Raw genomic sequence first — 18188 nt, forward strand, 5'->3', positions numbered from 1 at the left:
GTGTATCCTATCACCCCACACTAGTCTTTGTGTGTTGTGGTTGATTTGAAAGATCAAGGTGTACATTTCATTTCTGTTTCTTTGATACAACTTATGAAAAGATAACAAGGACACTTGATAGTTCATCAAGAGATAAATATTTTTCTACTCATATTTTTATTTTTTGATTTAATATATATACAGATGAAAATTCTACAGTGTGATACGATGATAATCATTAAAATACTTCCACTGCACACTTGATTTAGTACCACAAAAACCAACACACATGGCATTGGAACAGTGCAAGGCGAGCACTGACATTCCCAAGAGGTCAGTTTTCGCCCCTAGGGTGTAGTCCTATGGTTTATCTCTTTAGCAATCCAAGGTAGGGTTGTTATAAAACCTAATCTGAGGAGAAATTTAACAAGTACTAAACTTGTTGAGGTACAAGAATACCAAGACTTGAGAATAAAGTCAAAATTTCACAAGAAATAAGGCCCAAGGGTGTTACACGAACACTGCCATAATGATGTGGCACTGTTAGCACAAACCCACAAACACTGTCGCACCACTATGACAGTTTTCGCCCAAGGAGAATGCAAAGGAGAGAAGTGGATAAATTGTATTTTCCAACATCAAAGATCACTTGACAAATGAGAGAAGCCACCAAAAGGTGGAACACGACCACTGCCATCCCAGTATGACAGTGCTCTTGTAGAGTGTACAATAAGGTTTCCAAGCTCAAAACCCAAGAAAATGCCTACAAACCATCAAAAGACTTGCCAAAAGACAATTGAAGATGTTATAGAACAAGAATTACACAAACACTGTCATGTCTTCGTTGTGGATCTCCATCTTGGTAGTGGAAACATATAGGGGCTACGATTTGGGTCCATCGGATTGAAGTTAGGTCCTGAGAAAGATAAGTAGAGAGTAAGAGTGGAAAATAAAATGAGAGGAGTATAATTCAAAATCAAACAAAAATTAGGATAATTTTAATAGGAATAATTAGCAATTTTGCCCCCTGAACTTTCGACAATATTGATTTTGGCCCTTAAAATATACAACTTGTTAAGAATCTCCCTTGAACTTTTACACATACATAAATTTAGTCCTTCTGTTAGGTTCCGTCTCATTATTCCGTTTAAATGCTGACATGTCTTTTCAAATTAGTAACTTTGCCCCCTAAACTTTGACAAGTATCAAATTGTACCCCCTCACAATAAAAATGAAAAATATTCAACATTTTTTTTAGTAAATCTCAAAAAATTAACGTAGATCTTAAGAAAATGTTATTTTGAATGATTAAGAAAATTAAAAAATAAATTAAATTTTAAAACTAATTAAGCCATTTAAAAAATTATTTATTTTTTATTTGAAAATTCATTTAGATATTTAAAAAAATATTAAAATTTAATTTTTATAAAATTAATTTTTACGAGAATAAACTTGACTATATTTTATTTTTCTCAAAAAATGTAGGTTTGTTTAAGTAAACATGACATTTTTTTAGTTTAATTTATAGTTTTTTTTAAAATAATTTTATATTTTTATTGAATTTTTAATTATTTTTCTTTATTTGTTAAGATATGAATTTATAAATATAAATAAGTTTGATTTTTTATTCTTCAAAAAATCTTAGTTTATTTAAATAATTTATTAGATTGTCAATAATTTTTGTTTGATTTTTTAAGATACGTGTTTATAAATAAAGAAAAGTTTAAAAATATTTTTTAAGAATAATATAATTTTTTTTAAGTAAAATTAATATTTTTTAATTAATTTAATATTTTTGTCAGGTTTTTTTAATAATTTTTATTATTTTTTCAAAATTAATAGAATATTATAATTTTTAAATAAAAGGGGTAAAATTTCATATTAATTAAAGTTTAGGGAGTAAAAATGCTAATTTTTAACGTTAAAGATAACAGAACCTAACAGAAGGGGCATAATTATGTAAATGTTATATTTTAGGGAAAATTTTTAACAAGCTGTATATTTTAAGGGACAAAACTAGGTAGTGCCGAAAGTTCATGGGGCAAATATGTTAATTATTTTTTAAAAAAATACACACACATTGGTGGGTTAACCCCAACAACTCATTGCACGAGTTATATTTTTTTTCTTTATTTGAGTGGTTTGCACGTAGTTTTCGTAACTCACTATTTTTATATTAGATTGAATAATATGTAATGTAAACCGATTAAACCAACCAACATACACTCCTAATAAAAAATAATCCCTCATGTTTACCACATATTAGGTCGTGAGAAAGATAAGTAGAGAGTAAGAGTGGAAAATAAAATGAGAGGAGTATAATTCAAAATCAAACAAAAATTAGGATAATTTTAATATGTAATGAAGTGTAAATGAGAAACATTAGTAATTTTTTTTCCTTCAGAAAGAAAAAAAAAAAATGAAATGAAAAACATTAGTAATTTTGTTACCTACGTGGGAATAGGCACGTACAATAGATAAAGCAAAAAATAGGCACGTACCTTAGAAACATGACAAGTGCTAAATAATTTAATTTGGCAGCAGGGAAATAATTCAGTTAATCGAAACCCTTTTCTTTTTCTTCCTCACAGTCTAATAAAAGAAAAAATTATAATTATAATAATTAATAAGAAAATAATTCTTCAGGTTTTCTTTCCTAATAATTTTTATCTATTTCTTCCTTACTTGTGAGATTATTCCATAGCTTGGTGAACCGTCATGGAATAATTTGTTAATAATAAATATTTATATATATATATATTACTGTGTATGAGAAAGATAAACGAGTGTAATGGAAGCTTGAATTGGTCTCGCGATTTGTGAGAGAGAGAGAGAGAGAGAGAGAGAAAGAAAGAGAGATATTTGAGGTTAGAGAAACAAACAGGTTAGGGTTTCTCTGAATTTGTATGAAGCAAGACGGTGGTGTTTGCCTCTTAGACCAAAACTGGGGACTGAAGGCGAAGAAGCATCTCGCTTGAGTCGCTGTTTCTGCTGCGTCGATTGGCTTGTGCGCTTCTGCTGCACTGCTGATTCAGATAGTATGGACATCGATGCATCTCCTCCTTCTCTTCCTTCCCATAATAACAGGCCCCGTGATCGAATCGTTCGGGTATGACTGCGCTTCTTCATTTTCTGATTTATTGTGTAATTTTGACTTAATTTGAGTGTGAAATCGGGTAATTGAATTGTAATTACGGTTAGATGTGTGTGTGTGTACTGTGTATTATAATCGTATGTGTCAGTTTGAGCTTCTTTGATTAATGGCAACAAAATGTCGGGTCATATCTTGATGGCGTTTGCTTTTACAATTTACCAGAGACTTATACCACTTGGAGTCCCTGTGGAGTTACTTGATCAGTACCAACGAGGGTTAGTTGCTTTTGTAAAAGATGATAAATCTCGGATACCGGAGTTGGTTTCAGCTATCTTACCAACGGATGAGGAGGTGGCGGAATTTATTCGTGAATCTAAGCCTGGGTTTAGAAAACAATTGGCAGGGCCAACAATGAAAAGTATCTTCAGAGAGAGCTTGGGGTGGTTGCAATGGTTGATGTTTGAGGGTGAACCGGCTAGTGCCTTAAGGAAGCTTGCCCAATTGAGTGTCGGCCAGCGTGGTGTGTGTGGCTCTATATGGGGTCATAATGATATAGCTTATAGGTGTAAAACTTGTGAGCATGACCCAACATGTGCAATCTGTGTTCCCTGTTTTCAGAATGGGAACCACGAGGACCATGATTACTCAGTTATCTATACGGGCGGAGGTTGCTGTGACTGTGGGGATGTGACGGCGTGGAAGAGAGAAGGGTTTTGCTCAAAGCATAAAGGTGCAGAACAGATACAACCTCTTCCTGAGGAGTATGCGAACTCTGTTGGTCCTGTACTTGATGCTCTTCTTTTTTGCTGGGAAAAAAGGCTATTGAATGCTGAGACTACTTGTAAGGAAAACCCAAGATTGAATGAACGTGTTACAGAGCGTAAGAAGGTTGCAACCGAGCTGACGTTTGTTATAGTTGAGATGCTGTTAGAGTTCTGTAAGCAGAGTGAGAGTTTGCTTAGTTTTATTTCAAAGAAGGTTTTCTCATCAGCTGGCTTGTTGGAGATTCTAGTGAGAGCAGAAAGGTTTGTAAGCGAGGTTGTTGTGAAAGACCTACATGAGTTGCTCCTGAAATTGCTGGGGGAACCTTATTTCAAATACGAATTTGCTAAAGTATTTCTCGGATATTACCCTACTGTTGTAAGTGCTGTCATAAAAGAGTCCAGCGATGCTGTTTTGAAAAAGTTTCCACTGCTTCCTACATTCTCCGTGCAAATATTCACTGTTCCAACTTTAACTCCTCGGCTTGTGAAAGAAATGAACCTTTTAACAATTTTATTGGATTGTTTGGGAGATATCTTCCATTCTTGTGCCGGTGACGATGGCCGGTTACAGGTGATTCATTACTTGCTTGATTTATGATGTTCCTTTTCAGATGCATTCTTTCCGATAGCTACATGGAGTACATGAGTTGTCCAATTTCTAATATATTTGTTTGTTGTATTTTCGCAAGCATGCTTCTTTCAAATTTTAAATTTTTTGTTCTATATCTATTATATCTTTTAGTAACTAACTGCATTGGCTGTTTGAGCTTTATGTTATCCTGCCAGTGCCAGAACCATCTGAAATTACTTTAAAAAAATGTTGTTTATATTAATTAGAATACTGCTATGCTTTAATCTCTCTTGTCCAATATTCTTATAAGATATGTTGTGCTGCATGAGGAAATTCATATCCATGCATAATTACTGCTATTTAGCTTTGATTTCCATCATTTTTTTCTTTTTTTTTTAAACAGTCAGTTTCTATCTGGAACATTATCTTATAGAGGTTTGCTTTTTCAAGAATATGTTCTTTTATAAGAATAATGTAATTAACTAATTATGATAAATATTTGTTTGCATATAAGCTGAAAGACTTTATAACCGTCATCGTATATCACCTCTTTATGAGAAGATTTGAAAACCATAGTTGGTATGTGTGTATAATTATATATCAAACCTAGCATTAACTTTATTTCACTTTAGTTGATCAAATTAAGGTTTATTACCCTGAAGCTGGTTTTTATAGCACAGTTGTTCTCCTCCAACCTTTCTGTAATTTTTGTTAAAAAAGATCAACTACAAAGATTTATAATTTGTTCTTGCAGATTAACAAGTGGGGGAATTTGCATGAGATCACCCTTCGTGTGGTTGAAGACATTCGATTTGTTATGAGTCATTCTGGAGTTCCTAGTTATGTAACCAGAGATCAACCAGATATTACAAGTACATGGATGAGACTCTTGAATTATGTGCAAGGGATGAACCCTCAAAAGAGAGAAACAGGTGTTCATATCGAAGAAGAAAATGAGCATATGCATTTGCCATTTGTCTTGGGTCATTCTATTGCCAACATTCACTGCCTTCTGGTGGATGGAGCATTTTCAATTTCTAGTAGTACAGAGACGGATGATGAGATTATTTCTGAAACAAACAAGCTAGATACTGATGATGGAGATAGCCTAAGACATTCTAAAGTAGGGCGTATGTCCCAGGAAAGTTCCGCATGTAGTGCAAGTGGTAGGTGTACTTCATCCATGTCATCCCCCATGCTTGTTGAGAATAAATTAGATTCAGCTTCTAGTCTCTTAGTTCCCCCTTCTGTGACATGGTTAACACATGAGTGCTTGAGAGCAATTGATAATTGGTTGGCAGTTGATAATACATCGGCTCTTGGTGTATGGTCTCCTAGTTCAAGTAATATCACAAGCAGCAATTTTTCAGCATTGAAGAGAACATTATCCAAGATTAGAAAAGGCAGATATATATTTGGTAGACTTTCTAGTTCAATCGAAGATCATGGTGGACAATTTTCTCCACATGCACAAAGTGGTTCCCGTATTGTGCAAAATGGAAAAAGTATAGGGATGGAGAGTAGGTTAACAATTACTGGGGAAAGTGGCTCAGCTAATTCATGCACCCGTCCAAGCTTTGATGATACTATAGTTGAAGGTGATGGTGCAATGGACCTGGATGCTCTACGTGTTTTAAGCTTGTCGGATTGGCCTGACATAGTGTATGATGTTAGTTCACAAGATGTATCAGTTCACATTCCTTTACATCGATTTCTTTCCTTGCTTCTACAGAAAGCATTGAGCGGATGTTTCGGTGAATCTGCAGAGTCCAATATTTCTACTGCTTCTGTGCTTTCATTGCCAATCTACACTGACTTCTTTGGACACATTCTTAGTGGCTGCCATCCATATGGATTTTCTGCCTTCGCTATGGAGCATCCTTTGAGGATTAGGGTATTCTGTGCCGAGGTACATGCTGGAATGTGGCGGAAGAATGGGGATGCGGCCATGTTATCTTGTGAGTGGTACCGTTCTGTACGTTGGTAAGTAGATTTTTATGGAATACTTGTGATGAAACACACACCCTTAAAGCACTCTTAAATAAATATTAGAAATGTCACATTATCTGATGGTGCTATGCAGGTCTGAACAAGGTTTGGAGCTTGATCTTTTTCTGTTACAGTGTGCTGCTGCTATGGCTCCAGCTGATCCATATATATTTAGAATTTTAGAACGCTTTGGACTATCTAACTACCTTTCTCTGAATGTTGAGCGTTCAAGTGAGTATGAACCAAACTTAGTTCAAGAAATGCTTACTTTTATCATACAAATTGTCAAAGGAAGGCGATTTTGTGGCTTAACCAAAGCTGACAGCTTAAAACGAGAGTTGGTTTACAAGTTAGCCATTGGTGATTCGACTCATAGTCAATTAGTGAAATCTCTTCCTCGTGATCTCTCTAAGTTTGAGCAGCTTCAGGAAATATTGGATGCCATCGCCGTGTATTCTAATCCATCTGGCTTCAATCAGGGCACCTATTCATTACACTGGTCATTTTGGAGTGAGCTGGATTTGTATCATCCTCGTTGGAACTCTAGAGATTTACAAGTAGCAGAAGAAAGATATTTGCGCTTTCGTGGTGTGTCAGCTTTGACTAATCAGCTGCCAAGGTGGACCAAGATATATCCTCCTCTGAAGGGAGTAGCTAGAGTGGTTACTTGTAAAGCAGTCCTTCAAATTGTTCGTTCTGTTCTATTCTATGCAGTTTTCACCGACAAATCAATTGAATCACGTGCTCCTGATGATGTTCTTATAACTTCATTGCACTTGCTCTCATTAGGGTTGGACACATGCTTTCAACACAGGGACTCCGGAGATTTGTCCTGTTATGATGGAGAATCAATTCCCATGCTAGCTTTTGCTGGTGAAGAAATTGGCCAGGGATTAAAATATGGTGCTGGTGAACAAAGTTTGCTGTCACTTCTTGTCTTATTGATGAGAATGCATAAGAAGGAAAATTCAGAAAATTCATTGGATTCAGGCAGTTGCAATCTTTCCTCTTTAATTGAAAATTTGTTGAAGAAGTTTGCCGAAATTGATTCTGGATGCATGACCAAACTGCAACAACTTACACCTGAAGTGGTCGGTTATCTTCCACAAACCTTTCCCACTGATGATACAAATGCCTCAAGGTCAGGTTCTGATGGAGAAAAGCGCAAGGCAAAAGCTCGAGAGCGACAGGCTGCAATATTGGCGAAAATGAGAGCTGATCAAGCTAAGTTTATGGCTAATATTGATACCGCTGCAGATGATGATTCTAAATCTGAACAAGAATGTAGTAACATGGATGTTGAAGATGAATCAGAAGAATCTGCACAAGTTGTATGCTCACTTTGTCATGATCCAAATTCCAAAAGTCCTGTATCGTACTTGATTCTTCTCCAGAAATCAAAGCTTATGAGTTTCGTTGATAGAGGTCCCCCATCTTGGGAGCGTCCTCACCGAGACAAGGAGCATGTGACTATGACCACAGATTGGAAGGCTGTTCAACCTGAAACGGGAAGTTTTTCAGCTGGTTCTGGATTATTTTCATCTTCTGAGTTGGCACAGTTGATTGAGAATGCAGTCACCGAATTTGCATATCATGGCCAACCTAGGGAAGTTGATGCTTTTCTTGAATTTTTCAAGGGCCAATTACCTGCATTAACTCAAGTACCATGTGTATCAAATGATGGAAAGGAGAGGGACTTTTATTTCTTAGAGATATCAGAAGAAGATATGTACCTATTGATTCAAAGAGAAATGCAAGAGAACATGTCCTCATCACGTTTTGTGGATGACATGAAACTTTCAACTGCTGTAGGTAGTTCAAGTTCTGAGAGAAGGAAATTGGTTGAAACTATGTTTCTTGGAAAATATGTAGCAGCTGTTTCGAGTGAGATGGCAGAAAATCCTTCAGCTTCTGACAATGTACGTACTGACAAGTTGCCAAAAGAGTTTATGCATCTCCCAGCGTGCGATGGATTTGGCCCGACAGATTGTGATGGAATAGTTCTTTCCTCATGTGGGCATGCTGTGCATCAAGGGTGCCTTGATCGGTATTTACATTCATTAAAAGAAAGGTAACTTCTGATGGAACCTGACAGATCATTATTTTGTTGTTATTACTGCTAGCACATTATGAGGGTTGGGATTTTCACAACCTACATAGATTTACTTTTAAATGGTCTGGGTCCACCCTCTGTCTACTATGACTCTGGTAGAGCAATCACAAAATACAAAGAGAGCCTGGATTTACTTTTTGAAAAGAGAACCTATACCGAGTTTTTGAATTTTACTTTTTGTCATAAAATGATGGCGTTATCATTTATTAAGTACTCATGAAGATTGTTTTGGAGTAATTTTCTTCCTAAAATGATTTCTTGAAGCTAATGCTCTGCGAAGTGGTATTTTTTTTTTTTTTTGGGGGGGGGGGGGTGTGTGGAAGGGAACTTGACGGATGCTACTTGTCTTTTTCTCTTCTAAATGTATAATGCTCTTGCCATCATAAAAATTAGAATGATGTCAGTTTTCACTGGCCTACAATCATTAAACGTCTCTTCAAATGATTTGAGTATTTTCTTTTCTACATATATATTCATGCAGATATCTCCGAAGAATTGTCTTTGAAGGAGGGCATATTGTAGACCCAGATCAGGTATTTCTCTTTTCTTCTTCTTCTTCTTCTTCTTCTTCTTATGAACAGAGATGGCTGTGACTATGTTTGTTCTCTTTATTTGTTTTCATTAGGGGGAGTTTCTCTGCCCAGTATGTCGTAGGCTTGCAAATTCCATTTTACCTGAATTGCCTGGCGAGTGCCAGAAGGTTTTGAAGCAGCCCCATAATCCAATTGCTGGTTCACCCGACGCTAGTTGCTCTTCAAGAAAAACGTGTGAAGATATGAGTTCGCTTCACCTTCAGCAAGGCTTGGCTCTTTTACACTCTGCAGCAAATGTAGCCTTTGGGCTTGAAACCCTCAAAGGTGTCCCCTTGGATAAGAATGAGAGAACAAGCCCAAATCTTGAACCTGTGACTCGTGTCCTCTCTAAAATGTTTTTATCAAATAGACAGGATAAGCTTGTTGGATCCTCTAGGATAAACCACTCAATGCTTATGTGGGACATTCTTAAGTACTCCCTTCAATCAATGGAAATTGCTGCCCGATGTGGAAGGACATATACAACTCCAACATATGACCTCAATGTCCTGTATAAAGAACTTGAGTCTTCCAGTGGATTTATATTATCCTTATTGCTAAAAGTTGTTCAAAGCACGCAGAGTAAGAATTCTCTTCATGTACTTCAGAGATATCGGGGGATTCAAAGCTTTGCAGATTCTATTTGCTCTGTAGTTTCCTTGGATCATAATAATGCAAATGAACCAGGTACCTTTGATAGATGGTCTTGCATTTTGCTTTCTTCAAGTTTTTCTTGTCACCTTTGCTTCCCCAGTGTTTTTTCTCTCTCCCTGTTTCCTCTTGTGGTGCTCTCTTTCTTTCTTCCTCATTTATTTATATATATATATATTTATATATATAGACACAGACACACTATTGCATATTAGTGTCACACGTCCTAGCTGAGCTCTTAACGCTGTTCTTTGCAGGCTGTATGCTACATATCTTCAATAATATTGATACGGGTGTATCTGTTTCTGATATTCAATTTTGGAGTCGAGCTTCTGATCCTATTGTTGCCCGTGATCCCTTTTCATCATTGATGTGGGTACTTTTTTGTCTTCCACGCCCTTTCCTAGCATGTGAGGACTCCCTTTTACATCTCATACATGTCTTCTATGCAGTCACTGTAGTTCAGGTATACACTCTTATTGCTAGCTTATTTTTAATTTGATGATGATGATGATATGTCTAGTGAGTATCCTCTGATGTAATGTGTTGATTTCAGGCTATAATTACGTACTGTGGGAAACATCAATCCAACACAAGTGAATTAGGTGTTGATGATTGCTTGATTACAGACATATTGAAACTCTTGGGAGAATCTGAATGTGTGCAGGATTATTTTGTTTCAAACTATATTGGTAAATCTGATAATATAAGGATTGTAATTAGGAGCTTGAGTTTCCCATATTTGCGGAGGTGTGCATTGCTTTGGAAACTACTAACCTCCTCGTTCCGAGCACCATTCTACGATAGGGATAACACTCTGGATAGATCACAATTTATCAATGACTTGATGGAAAACACTGTCGGTGGCCACATGGAGTTTAATGAAATTGAAAGGCTGGAAAATATGTTTAAGATCCCCCAATTGGATTTGATTCTTAAGGATGAACTGCTACGCTCCCTTTCTTTGAAATGGTTCCAACATTTTCACATGGAGTTTAAACTCTGTAGATTTCAGAAAAACATGCATTGCAACCCTGCAGTACCATTTCAGTTGATGCATTTGCCACGAGTATACCATGATCTACTGCAGAGGTTATTTCTATGTATTCTTTCACATTTTGTTTGCTAGAAATTATATTGCAATTTAATCCTCATACGCATAACGTGTTTTATCAGGTGCATAAAACAGCCTTGTCCTGCCTGCAATTCTGTTCTTGAGGATCCTGCATTGTGCCTGTTTTGTGGTAGATTATGCTCTCCCAATTGGAAGTCCTGTTGCAGGTTTGTTTTCTATCTATTCTTTTGTTCTCTTCTCTTTTTTCTCTCAAAAATATTAACAATAAAAATTTGCGTACTTCTCATGGACAATATTTTTATCCTTGTATCACAAGTTGACATGTTGTTGTTGGTGTGGTAAGGGAAAGTGGATGTCAAACTCATGCTATGGGCTGCGGTGCTGGTACTGGAATATTTCTCTTGATTAAGGTATGCTTTCAAATAAGGAACCCTTCTGTTGAATCCTTGATATTTTATTATATTTGATCATAGTTCTAAGCCTGGCTAATTTTATTCATTTATAATAGAGAACAACAATACTCCTTCAGAGGTCTGCTCGCCAGGCTCCCTGGCCATCATTATATTTGGATGCCTTTGGTGAAGAGGTATATGTTTTATATAAAGTTTATAGAAGTATATATATTTTGTGAATTGTGGTTTTTTCGCTTTATCCCTGGCCGCCGCTGTACATTTTGGGTCTCAGTTTATTATTTTTTTCATTTGCAGGACATGGAGATGAGTAGAGGAAAGCCTTTGTACCTGAACGAAGAACGCTATGCTGCTTTAACGTATATGGTAATGAAAGAATCATGTTCATATGTAGTAGTGACTTAATTGATAAACACATGACAGTCATTGATGTGATTGTGGGAAGATGATCCAGTCTGTTTTAAAATGGAAATTTCTTAACAGAAAAATTTCAATTAAATTTTATTATATTTTACTGCCCTCTTACTCCTGGTGATATGGCAACTTTGTTTGGTAGGTGGCTTCTCATGGCCTTGATCGAAGTTCCAGGGTTCTTGGCCAAACCACTATTGGTTCTTTCTTCACGGTTTAGTTTGACTTGGTGTAAGGTTCTCTTAAAATTCATTGTTATCTTCTTTTTATTGTAATTATTCTCTGTCCTGGCATCTGCTGATGTTGCTGAATGGAAAATCTTGAATTTTTCAGGCATTGAATTGATTGAGATGGATGGATTACAATTGGTTTTAGCAAGTTGAACATGGTCAAATAAATTTTGTCCTCTGTCCATCAACGTGGAGGATCTTGGTTCTATGTTGGATTTGGTATATATGAAAAGATGTACAGCACCTTGAGGTGAGCTTTCTTGAATGTAGTCTTATGTTTGAAATGGTAATTATCTCATTCTGTAATATAATATAAACTTCTTTCTTTTCCTTATTTTTAAGTCTTTTACTTGTTTGCAATGCAAATATTTTGAAAGTAATTTTACAAATGTACAAATTAATTTTAAATTATCATTATTTTTTTTTAAAAAAGAATTTATGTCTTTGTAGTATTTTCTATATAGTATCGAAAAAAAAGGATATTTATGTTTTAATTTGTAAAAATATTATTTATGATAACAAGTTTATTTCCTCAAAAAAAAAAAAAAAAATTGTAAAAATATTGAAGGAAAAAAAAAGCTTTAAAGTAGTAAATAAATATGAAATTTTTTAGATTTTTTTTGAGTTATTTAAATGCAACTATTGATTGAGATTTAGTATTATTCTCAAATATTTTTTATGTAGTTATTTTTTTTAAAAAAAAAATTGTGACTTCTAACACGCTTTTTTCTCCTCCAATGTAAGTTTGTATCAAGTACAACGGTAACAAAAAATTGGTAATATTACCATCAAAATAAAAGAAACGGTATTAGCAACAAATATATATAATAATAATAATATAATTGTGCTTGTGATGAGAGTATATTGCATAATCTATGTTGCAGTGAGGTTTAAATTTTCTTGTTTTTGCAGTTGGGCCTGGTGGGCTTGTACTTATGTTTGTACAGTTATATCAGTTCCACCCCATTTCAGAAGTTTATGGTCTTCAATTGATCGGATGTACATATAAAACCGTAGCAGTGGTGATTTATGAGGTTAGAGCCATTCTTTTGTCAAAAAGGAAACATTGATTGAAATTACCTTATAACTTGTTTTTCTTGGCTGTAGGTGGAGTTGGAGACTGATTTGCACTTTCTCTTTATCTTTTTCTATTTATTAAAATATGGTTGCTTCATAAATTATATTACCGGAATTACATTTCATTCGAGTTTTATTTGTTTTTATTAAACTTTCTTCCTTGTAGAATAATACTTAGATTTGCATGCATATTTGTTTTTGTGTGTCTGTTGCATGTGAAACATCGACTGCATTTTATGTAAATTTATATCTGCATAGAAGAAAGAAAAATGCATTATTTTAATATTTATATATTTATGAATAGTGGATAATAAAGAAGTTCCCTCTCATCCTTCCTATTTAAATTCCATCCTTTTTACACTAGTGATATTGAAAGTAAAGTTAGCTGTTTGAATATGTTAATACTAGTAATGCAATGGTAATATAAAATATTATTTTGTTTTTAGTAATATAACTACTTTGAAAGAGGTAATATTGATACTTTAAAAAAAGTGGGATTAGATTATTTCCTTTTTTTTCTATATTAATTTGAATAGAATTTTTGAATTAATAAATAAATTTAAATACTATTAATATTTTAATTTATTATAAAAAATTATTACGATATATATTTTAATTTGTGTGATTAATTTTTTATTTTTTATTTAATTTTTTTTATGTTATTATTAATAATATATATATACATTATATATAAATTTTACACAAATGATGTACATAAATAATATAGCGAACAAAAATAAATAACATAATAATAAAATATATAAAATTTAATATTTATTAATTAATAAGTATATTGCTTTAATGAATAATTATTTTATTTTTATTATAATTTTTTAAAATAATATATAAGATTTTTATACTCAACTAAACAGTGTAATTTAATTAACGAGAATATGACTACATATTATCCTATACAATCAAACACAATTTACACATTTTTTTTTACAATTATATTATACTTCATAATATTTCCTATAATCAAATCATTTTGAACACTTCATTCAATTCATACAATAAAATAATACATTATATATAAATTTTATACAAATGATGTAGTTTTTTTCCTTGATGAGTATGGGTGGGCTTAGGAGTGTTCATCCAATTCAATTTGTACTATTTTGCTCATAGTGTATCTGATCCGCTCTGTGCGGATTTCATATTTTGGATCAAATCCAATTCACACAATAGCTCAAATTCAATTCAATTCAATCTGTAAAAGTGCAGATTAGATCGCTTATTTTGGATTGGTTACTTTTCAATATTAAGTTATTTAATTTTTATGAAAAAATATATTTTTTTTTTCACATAACTAGCAACAAAATAAAATAAATTATTATTATTTTATGTCTCTAATAACAAATTAAAATAAATAAAATAACAAATAACAAATTCAAAGAAAGAATAAAAATTGTATGTATAAAGAAATTATATATATACGAATGGAATATACATTTGATTTATTAAGTTTTAAAATATAGATATATTATATGTATTAGATTTAAAATTACTATTTTTAACATTAAAATTTTAATTGTATATATAATTTTTTAATTTTTTTATAAATATGTGTGGATTGGATTGGATCGGTTACTTTTACATGTCAATCAACATCTGATATGCACAAGTGCAGATTTTAAATTTTCCAATCCAATCCAATCCGCACAAGTGTGGATATTTGCACTTTGCAGATTGGATTGGATCTAACTATTTTATGAACACCCCTATGTGAGCTATATTTTTTGTGTTTTTTAAAAATACTAGGGTTGCACATGGGTTGGGTTTTCAGGTGGTCGGGTTCGGGTTTTTAGATTTTGGATCTTGGAAATGCACAACCGAACCTAATTTTCGGGTGGTCGGGTATCGCGGGTTCAGGGTCGAGTATGGCGGGTTTGACATGGTCGAGTTCGGGTGTTATTGGGTTGAGCCCGAAGGTTTCATTTCTGGGCTCAGATGAAATTTAATTTTTAAAAATGTCATTTTTTTTATAAAATCATACAACATAAACATTAACAGTACAAAAACGGAGCAACGACCAACGATAGAAATTGTGAAACTGAAAGTCTAAAACATACCTCGCCACCTTGGAACTCAGCAGTCACGGGCGGACACTAGCAGGGGGAATTCTGCATTTATAACTATTAATCTCCTCTATTCTTAAGCCAACAAGGAGTGAATTTAAATTCAAATTTAAAAAGATAAGATAGAGAAAATCAACTATCTTTTCTCTTTTCTCTCCTTTCTTTTTATCTTTAAATTTTGAATTCTATTGTTCCAAAAGGAATAGGAATTCAAAATTCCTTGTCTCACTAGAGTACAATGAAGAACATAAACAATTACCTGGGATTGCCAAAATTGATGCCCACCTGGTAGCTTCGAGAGAAACATGCTTAGTTCACGTCATTAAGTTAACCTCACACAAGTGTAAAGTTGACTTGGGGGACTAATATTTACCTAAAAATTGACCTTGGTGATGTCAACATTAATGTTTAACATGTGGCAAGAAAGAAAACATTCTAGAGTTGAGTAATTCCGAGTCATGGCAGTCGACCTGGGAGGGGTCCCTAGTCTTGCCCCCAGGTTAACTCCAGAAACTCCAAAATGGGTGTTTAGATCCCACTAAGTTGTTTCCAACTCACCATCTTTTAATATTTTGTACAATGAAGACAAGAAGAATCCAAGTCCAAGACATGGAAGTTGAAAATACATGAAACAGCACCCCAAAAGTCAACTTGGATGCCTAGTGCCTAAGGTGACTTCCCAACTAGGGTTTTGGTTTTCGGGTCTACCTTAGTGAAAATGGCTCAAAATTTGTACTGGGAGATGAACTAGACATTTTATGAACATATTTAAGGCAACAAAATCAGAATCAAAGCACTTTCAGTTTTGAGCACCCTAGGCACCAGACACCTAGCACCCAGGTTGACATATTATCAACCTGGAGCACTTCCAACCACAATATTAAAGAAGTATCTCAAGTACTTTATTCGTCTTCATCCAAAACGAGGACACAAGTGCTATTGGAGAAAAGTGAATCGACCTAGAGGCCAAAATGAGGACCCACGCCCAGGTTAACCTAGGCATTGGGCCCAGTGCCGAGGTTGACACTTTGTCAACCTGGGCCACTTCCATCAACAATTCGGATGAAGTCTTTCGGGCATATTCTTTGTTTTCATCAACGACTAAGTCTTTTGCAATCTCAAATGCCATAGAGGTATCAAAACGAGCCCTGGGAAGGCATTTAGGAAGCACCCAACGCCCAAGTTGACACCTATCCTAGTGCATTGAGTTCTGCTTGTCAAAATTTGATTCCGTTTTGAGCATTCAACTATTTTTTCGTAGTAAACGAGAGCTACAACTTGTGACAGGTCAAATTTACACATTGATATTTCACTCTTTCAACAAGGTGGAATATCAGAAAAATCGGTGAGTTTCGAGCCTTCCTAATTTCACAAAAAAATGACATCTCCGAAAATTAGTGATCATCTTCACCAAAATGCAGAATCTGACTAAGTGGTGTCAACACATCACTTAGGCATCAAAACAATAGTCCTGGACATTTTAGCACTCACTCGGCGTCCAGGTTGACATCATGTCAACCTGGACGTTGAGTGTCAACCTGGTTATAGGGTGTTGAACAACCTTCACTTAAACGATCATAACTCCCTCAATATTGACTTGATTGACGAGATTCAACTTGTGTTTCGAAGCTATTTCAAAGATTTATCAAGTCATGTCTCACACTCATATCGCAATTTTGAAGATTTCAAGTCCAAAATTCGTCATTAACATAGTTGCAATTTTTCTAGCAAATTACCCAAAAACAATCTGACGGACGGGATTCAAACTCCAAAAATTGAAAATTTTCATCAAGAGTCAATTTTCACCATCAAATCATCATTAATGGCCAAGATCATTTAATGTTTTATGTTACCAAACACTCTTAATTAAATAGACAACCCTATAATATAAAATCTTTATTTGTTACTTCTGTAATACATTTTTTAAAAAATAAAATTAAAAACAACTAAGGGCCAGTTTGGCACAGCTGTGCTGTGGGAAAAAGCAGTTGTAGCTGTGCTGTGAGAAAAAGCAGCTGTAGCAAAACTGTGGAAAAAAGCTGAACTGAGTGTTTGGTAAATTATAAATTTTAAAGTACTGTGAGTTGTTGAGATCTTTTATAATGATAATGATAATGTTATAATCTAGTTTATTATTGTTGACCGAGATTTTCGGCAACTACTAAAATATGATTATAATATTGAGCTGTAAGAAAGTGAGAGAAGGATTTTTACGTGGTTGGGGCGTTAATGAGCCTTAGTCCACGAGTCTTTGTTATTAATGGATGTATTTAATACAGATTCCACATTTGAGGGAATGTCACTCTTCTAAATACAGAGAATGTTCTTGGTGAGTATTTACTCTTCTTGCTCATATGCAGCCCAAGATTCTCGATCCCATTTAATGAGCTTTGAGGGGGTATTTATATTGTTTTGGTGGGGTAATCCCTAGAATTGTTCTTACAAACGTATCTGTAAGTATCCATAAAGTTGGGTATTCCCAATGAATATACCATGAGTAATGCATGGTCAAATCCCTAGGTGCTGTAGGGCTTTTTGTTGGAAATTATTTTACCAGGATCTTAGATCTACTCACAAGTATGTTTATTAACATCCTAAATATGAACTTTCTAAAACGATGAAATAAACACATATAAAGTTTAGGAAACCTTACATTGGGTGCAGCGGAATAATATGACTCCTTCCGTTCAGATATCTAGCCCTTGATTCCTTTCTGTAGCAAAGCATTATCAATATCTGAACCTGGATCTCTTTCTCTGAATCTTTGATGCTGAAACTCCTTTGCTGATGATCTTTCTTCACGATCTTCCTCACTATGATTGAGGTATCACTTGATGTGTGTGGGCACTACTCATACACTAAGGATTTCGAAATTCTAAGGAAGAAGAGAGAGAGTGGTCAACTAAAGATAGGGAGAGAGAAGGCTCAGTTTTTTCTGATTCAGAAAGTCTGAAGAAAAGTGTGTAGAAATTTAGTGTAAATTTTCCGAAGCCTTCACTATCTATTTATAGCATTCCACTAGGGTTAGGTTTGAATTATTTGGCATTAAAATAATAAAAATATGAGTTTAAATTGCCTATAAAAGTGGCTGGCCATGCTTAGTGGATTTGGGCCTCACTTTTTGCAATTTTGCAGTTTTAACACCTTTTGTATCTGATTTTCTCAAAAATGCCA

General features: G+C 34.4%; 1 protein-coding gene across 2 annotated transcripts; it reads left to right on the forward strand.

Annotated features, from left to right (window-relative positions):
- Positions 1–2489: 2489 nt before the first annotated feature.
- Positions 2490–13251, forward strand: LOC115697438 (E3 ubiquitin-protein ligase PRT6). Of its 2 annotated transcripts, none has more exons than XM_030624444.2 (16): positions 2490–3088; positions 3296–4408; positions 5163–6391; positions 6492–8468; positions 8992–9043; positions 9136–9769; positions 9991–10199; positions 10290–10825; positions 10910–11014; positions 11152–11218; positions 11317–11394; positions 11516–11584; positions 11775–11860; positions 11963–12109; positions 12772–12893; positions 12967–13251. In XM_030624444.2, the coding sequence occupies exons 1-13, from the start codon at positions 3020–3022 to the stop codon at positions 11847–11849; spliced, it is 6213 nt and encodes a 2070-aa protein (XP_030480304.1). In that variant the 5' UTR covers positions 2490–3019; the 3' UTR covers positions 11850–11860; positions 11963–12109; positions 12772–12893; positions 12967–13251. The 2 variants fall into 2 exon arrangements, with proteins under 2 accessions (XP_030480304.1, XP_030480305.1); XM_030624445.2 differs by having other exon boundaries at positions 2588–3088; positions 11775–11865.
- The last annotated feature ends 4937 nt before the right edge of the window (positions 13252–18188 follow it).

This window comes from Cannabis sativa, chromosome 7, assembly GCF_029168945.1.
Source record: "Cannabis sativa cultivar Pink pepper isolate KNU-18-1 chromosome 7, ASM2916894v1, whole genome shotgun sequence".
NCBI classification, from domain to species: Eukaryota; Viridiplantae; Streptophyta; class Magnoliopsida; order Rosales; family Cannabaceae; genus Cannabis; species Cannabis sativa.

Excerpts from the sequence above, each read along its gene's own strand:
- LOC115697438 (XM_030624444.2), top strand. The coding sequence starts at position 3,020 with ATGGACATCGATGCATCTCCTCCTTCTCTTCCTTCCCATAATAACAGG. Across the intron at positions 11,395-11,515 it reads TGGATGCCTTTGGTGAAGAG|GACATGGAGATGAGTAGAGG; the intron begins GTATATGTTTTA and ends TTTCATTTGCAG. Across the intron at positions 11,585-11,774 it reads ATGCTGCTTTAACGTATATG|GTGGCTTCTCATGGCCTTGA; the intron begins GTAATGAAAGAA and ends TTTGTTTGGTAG.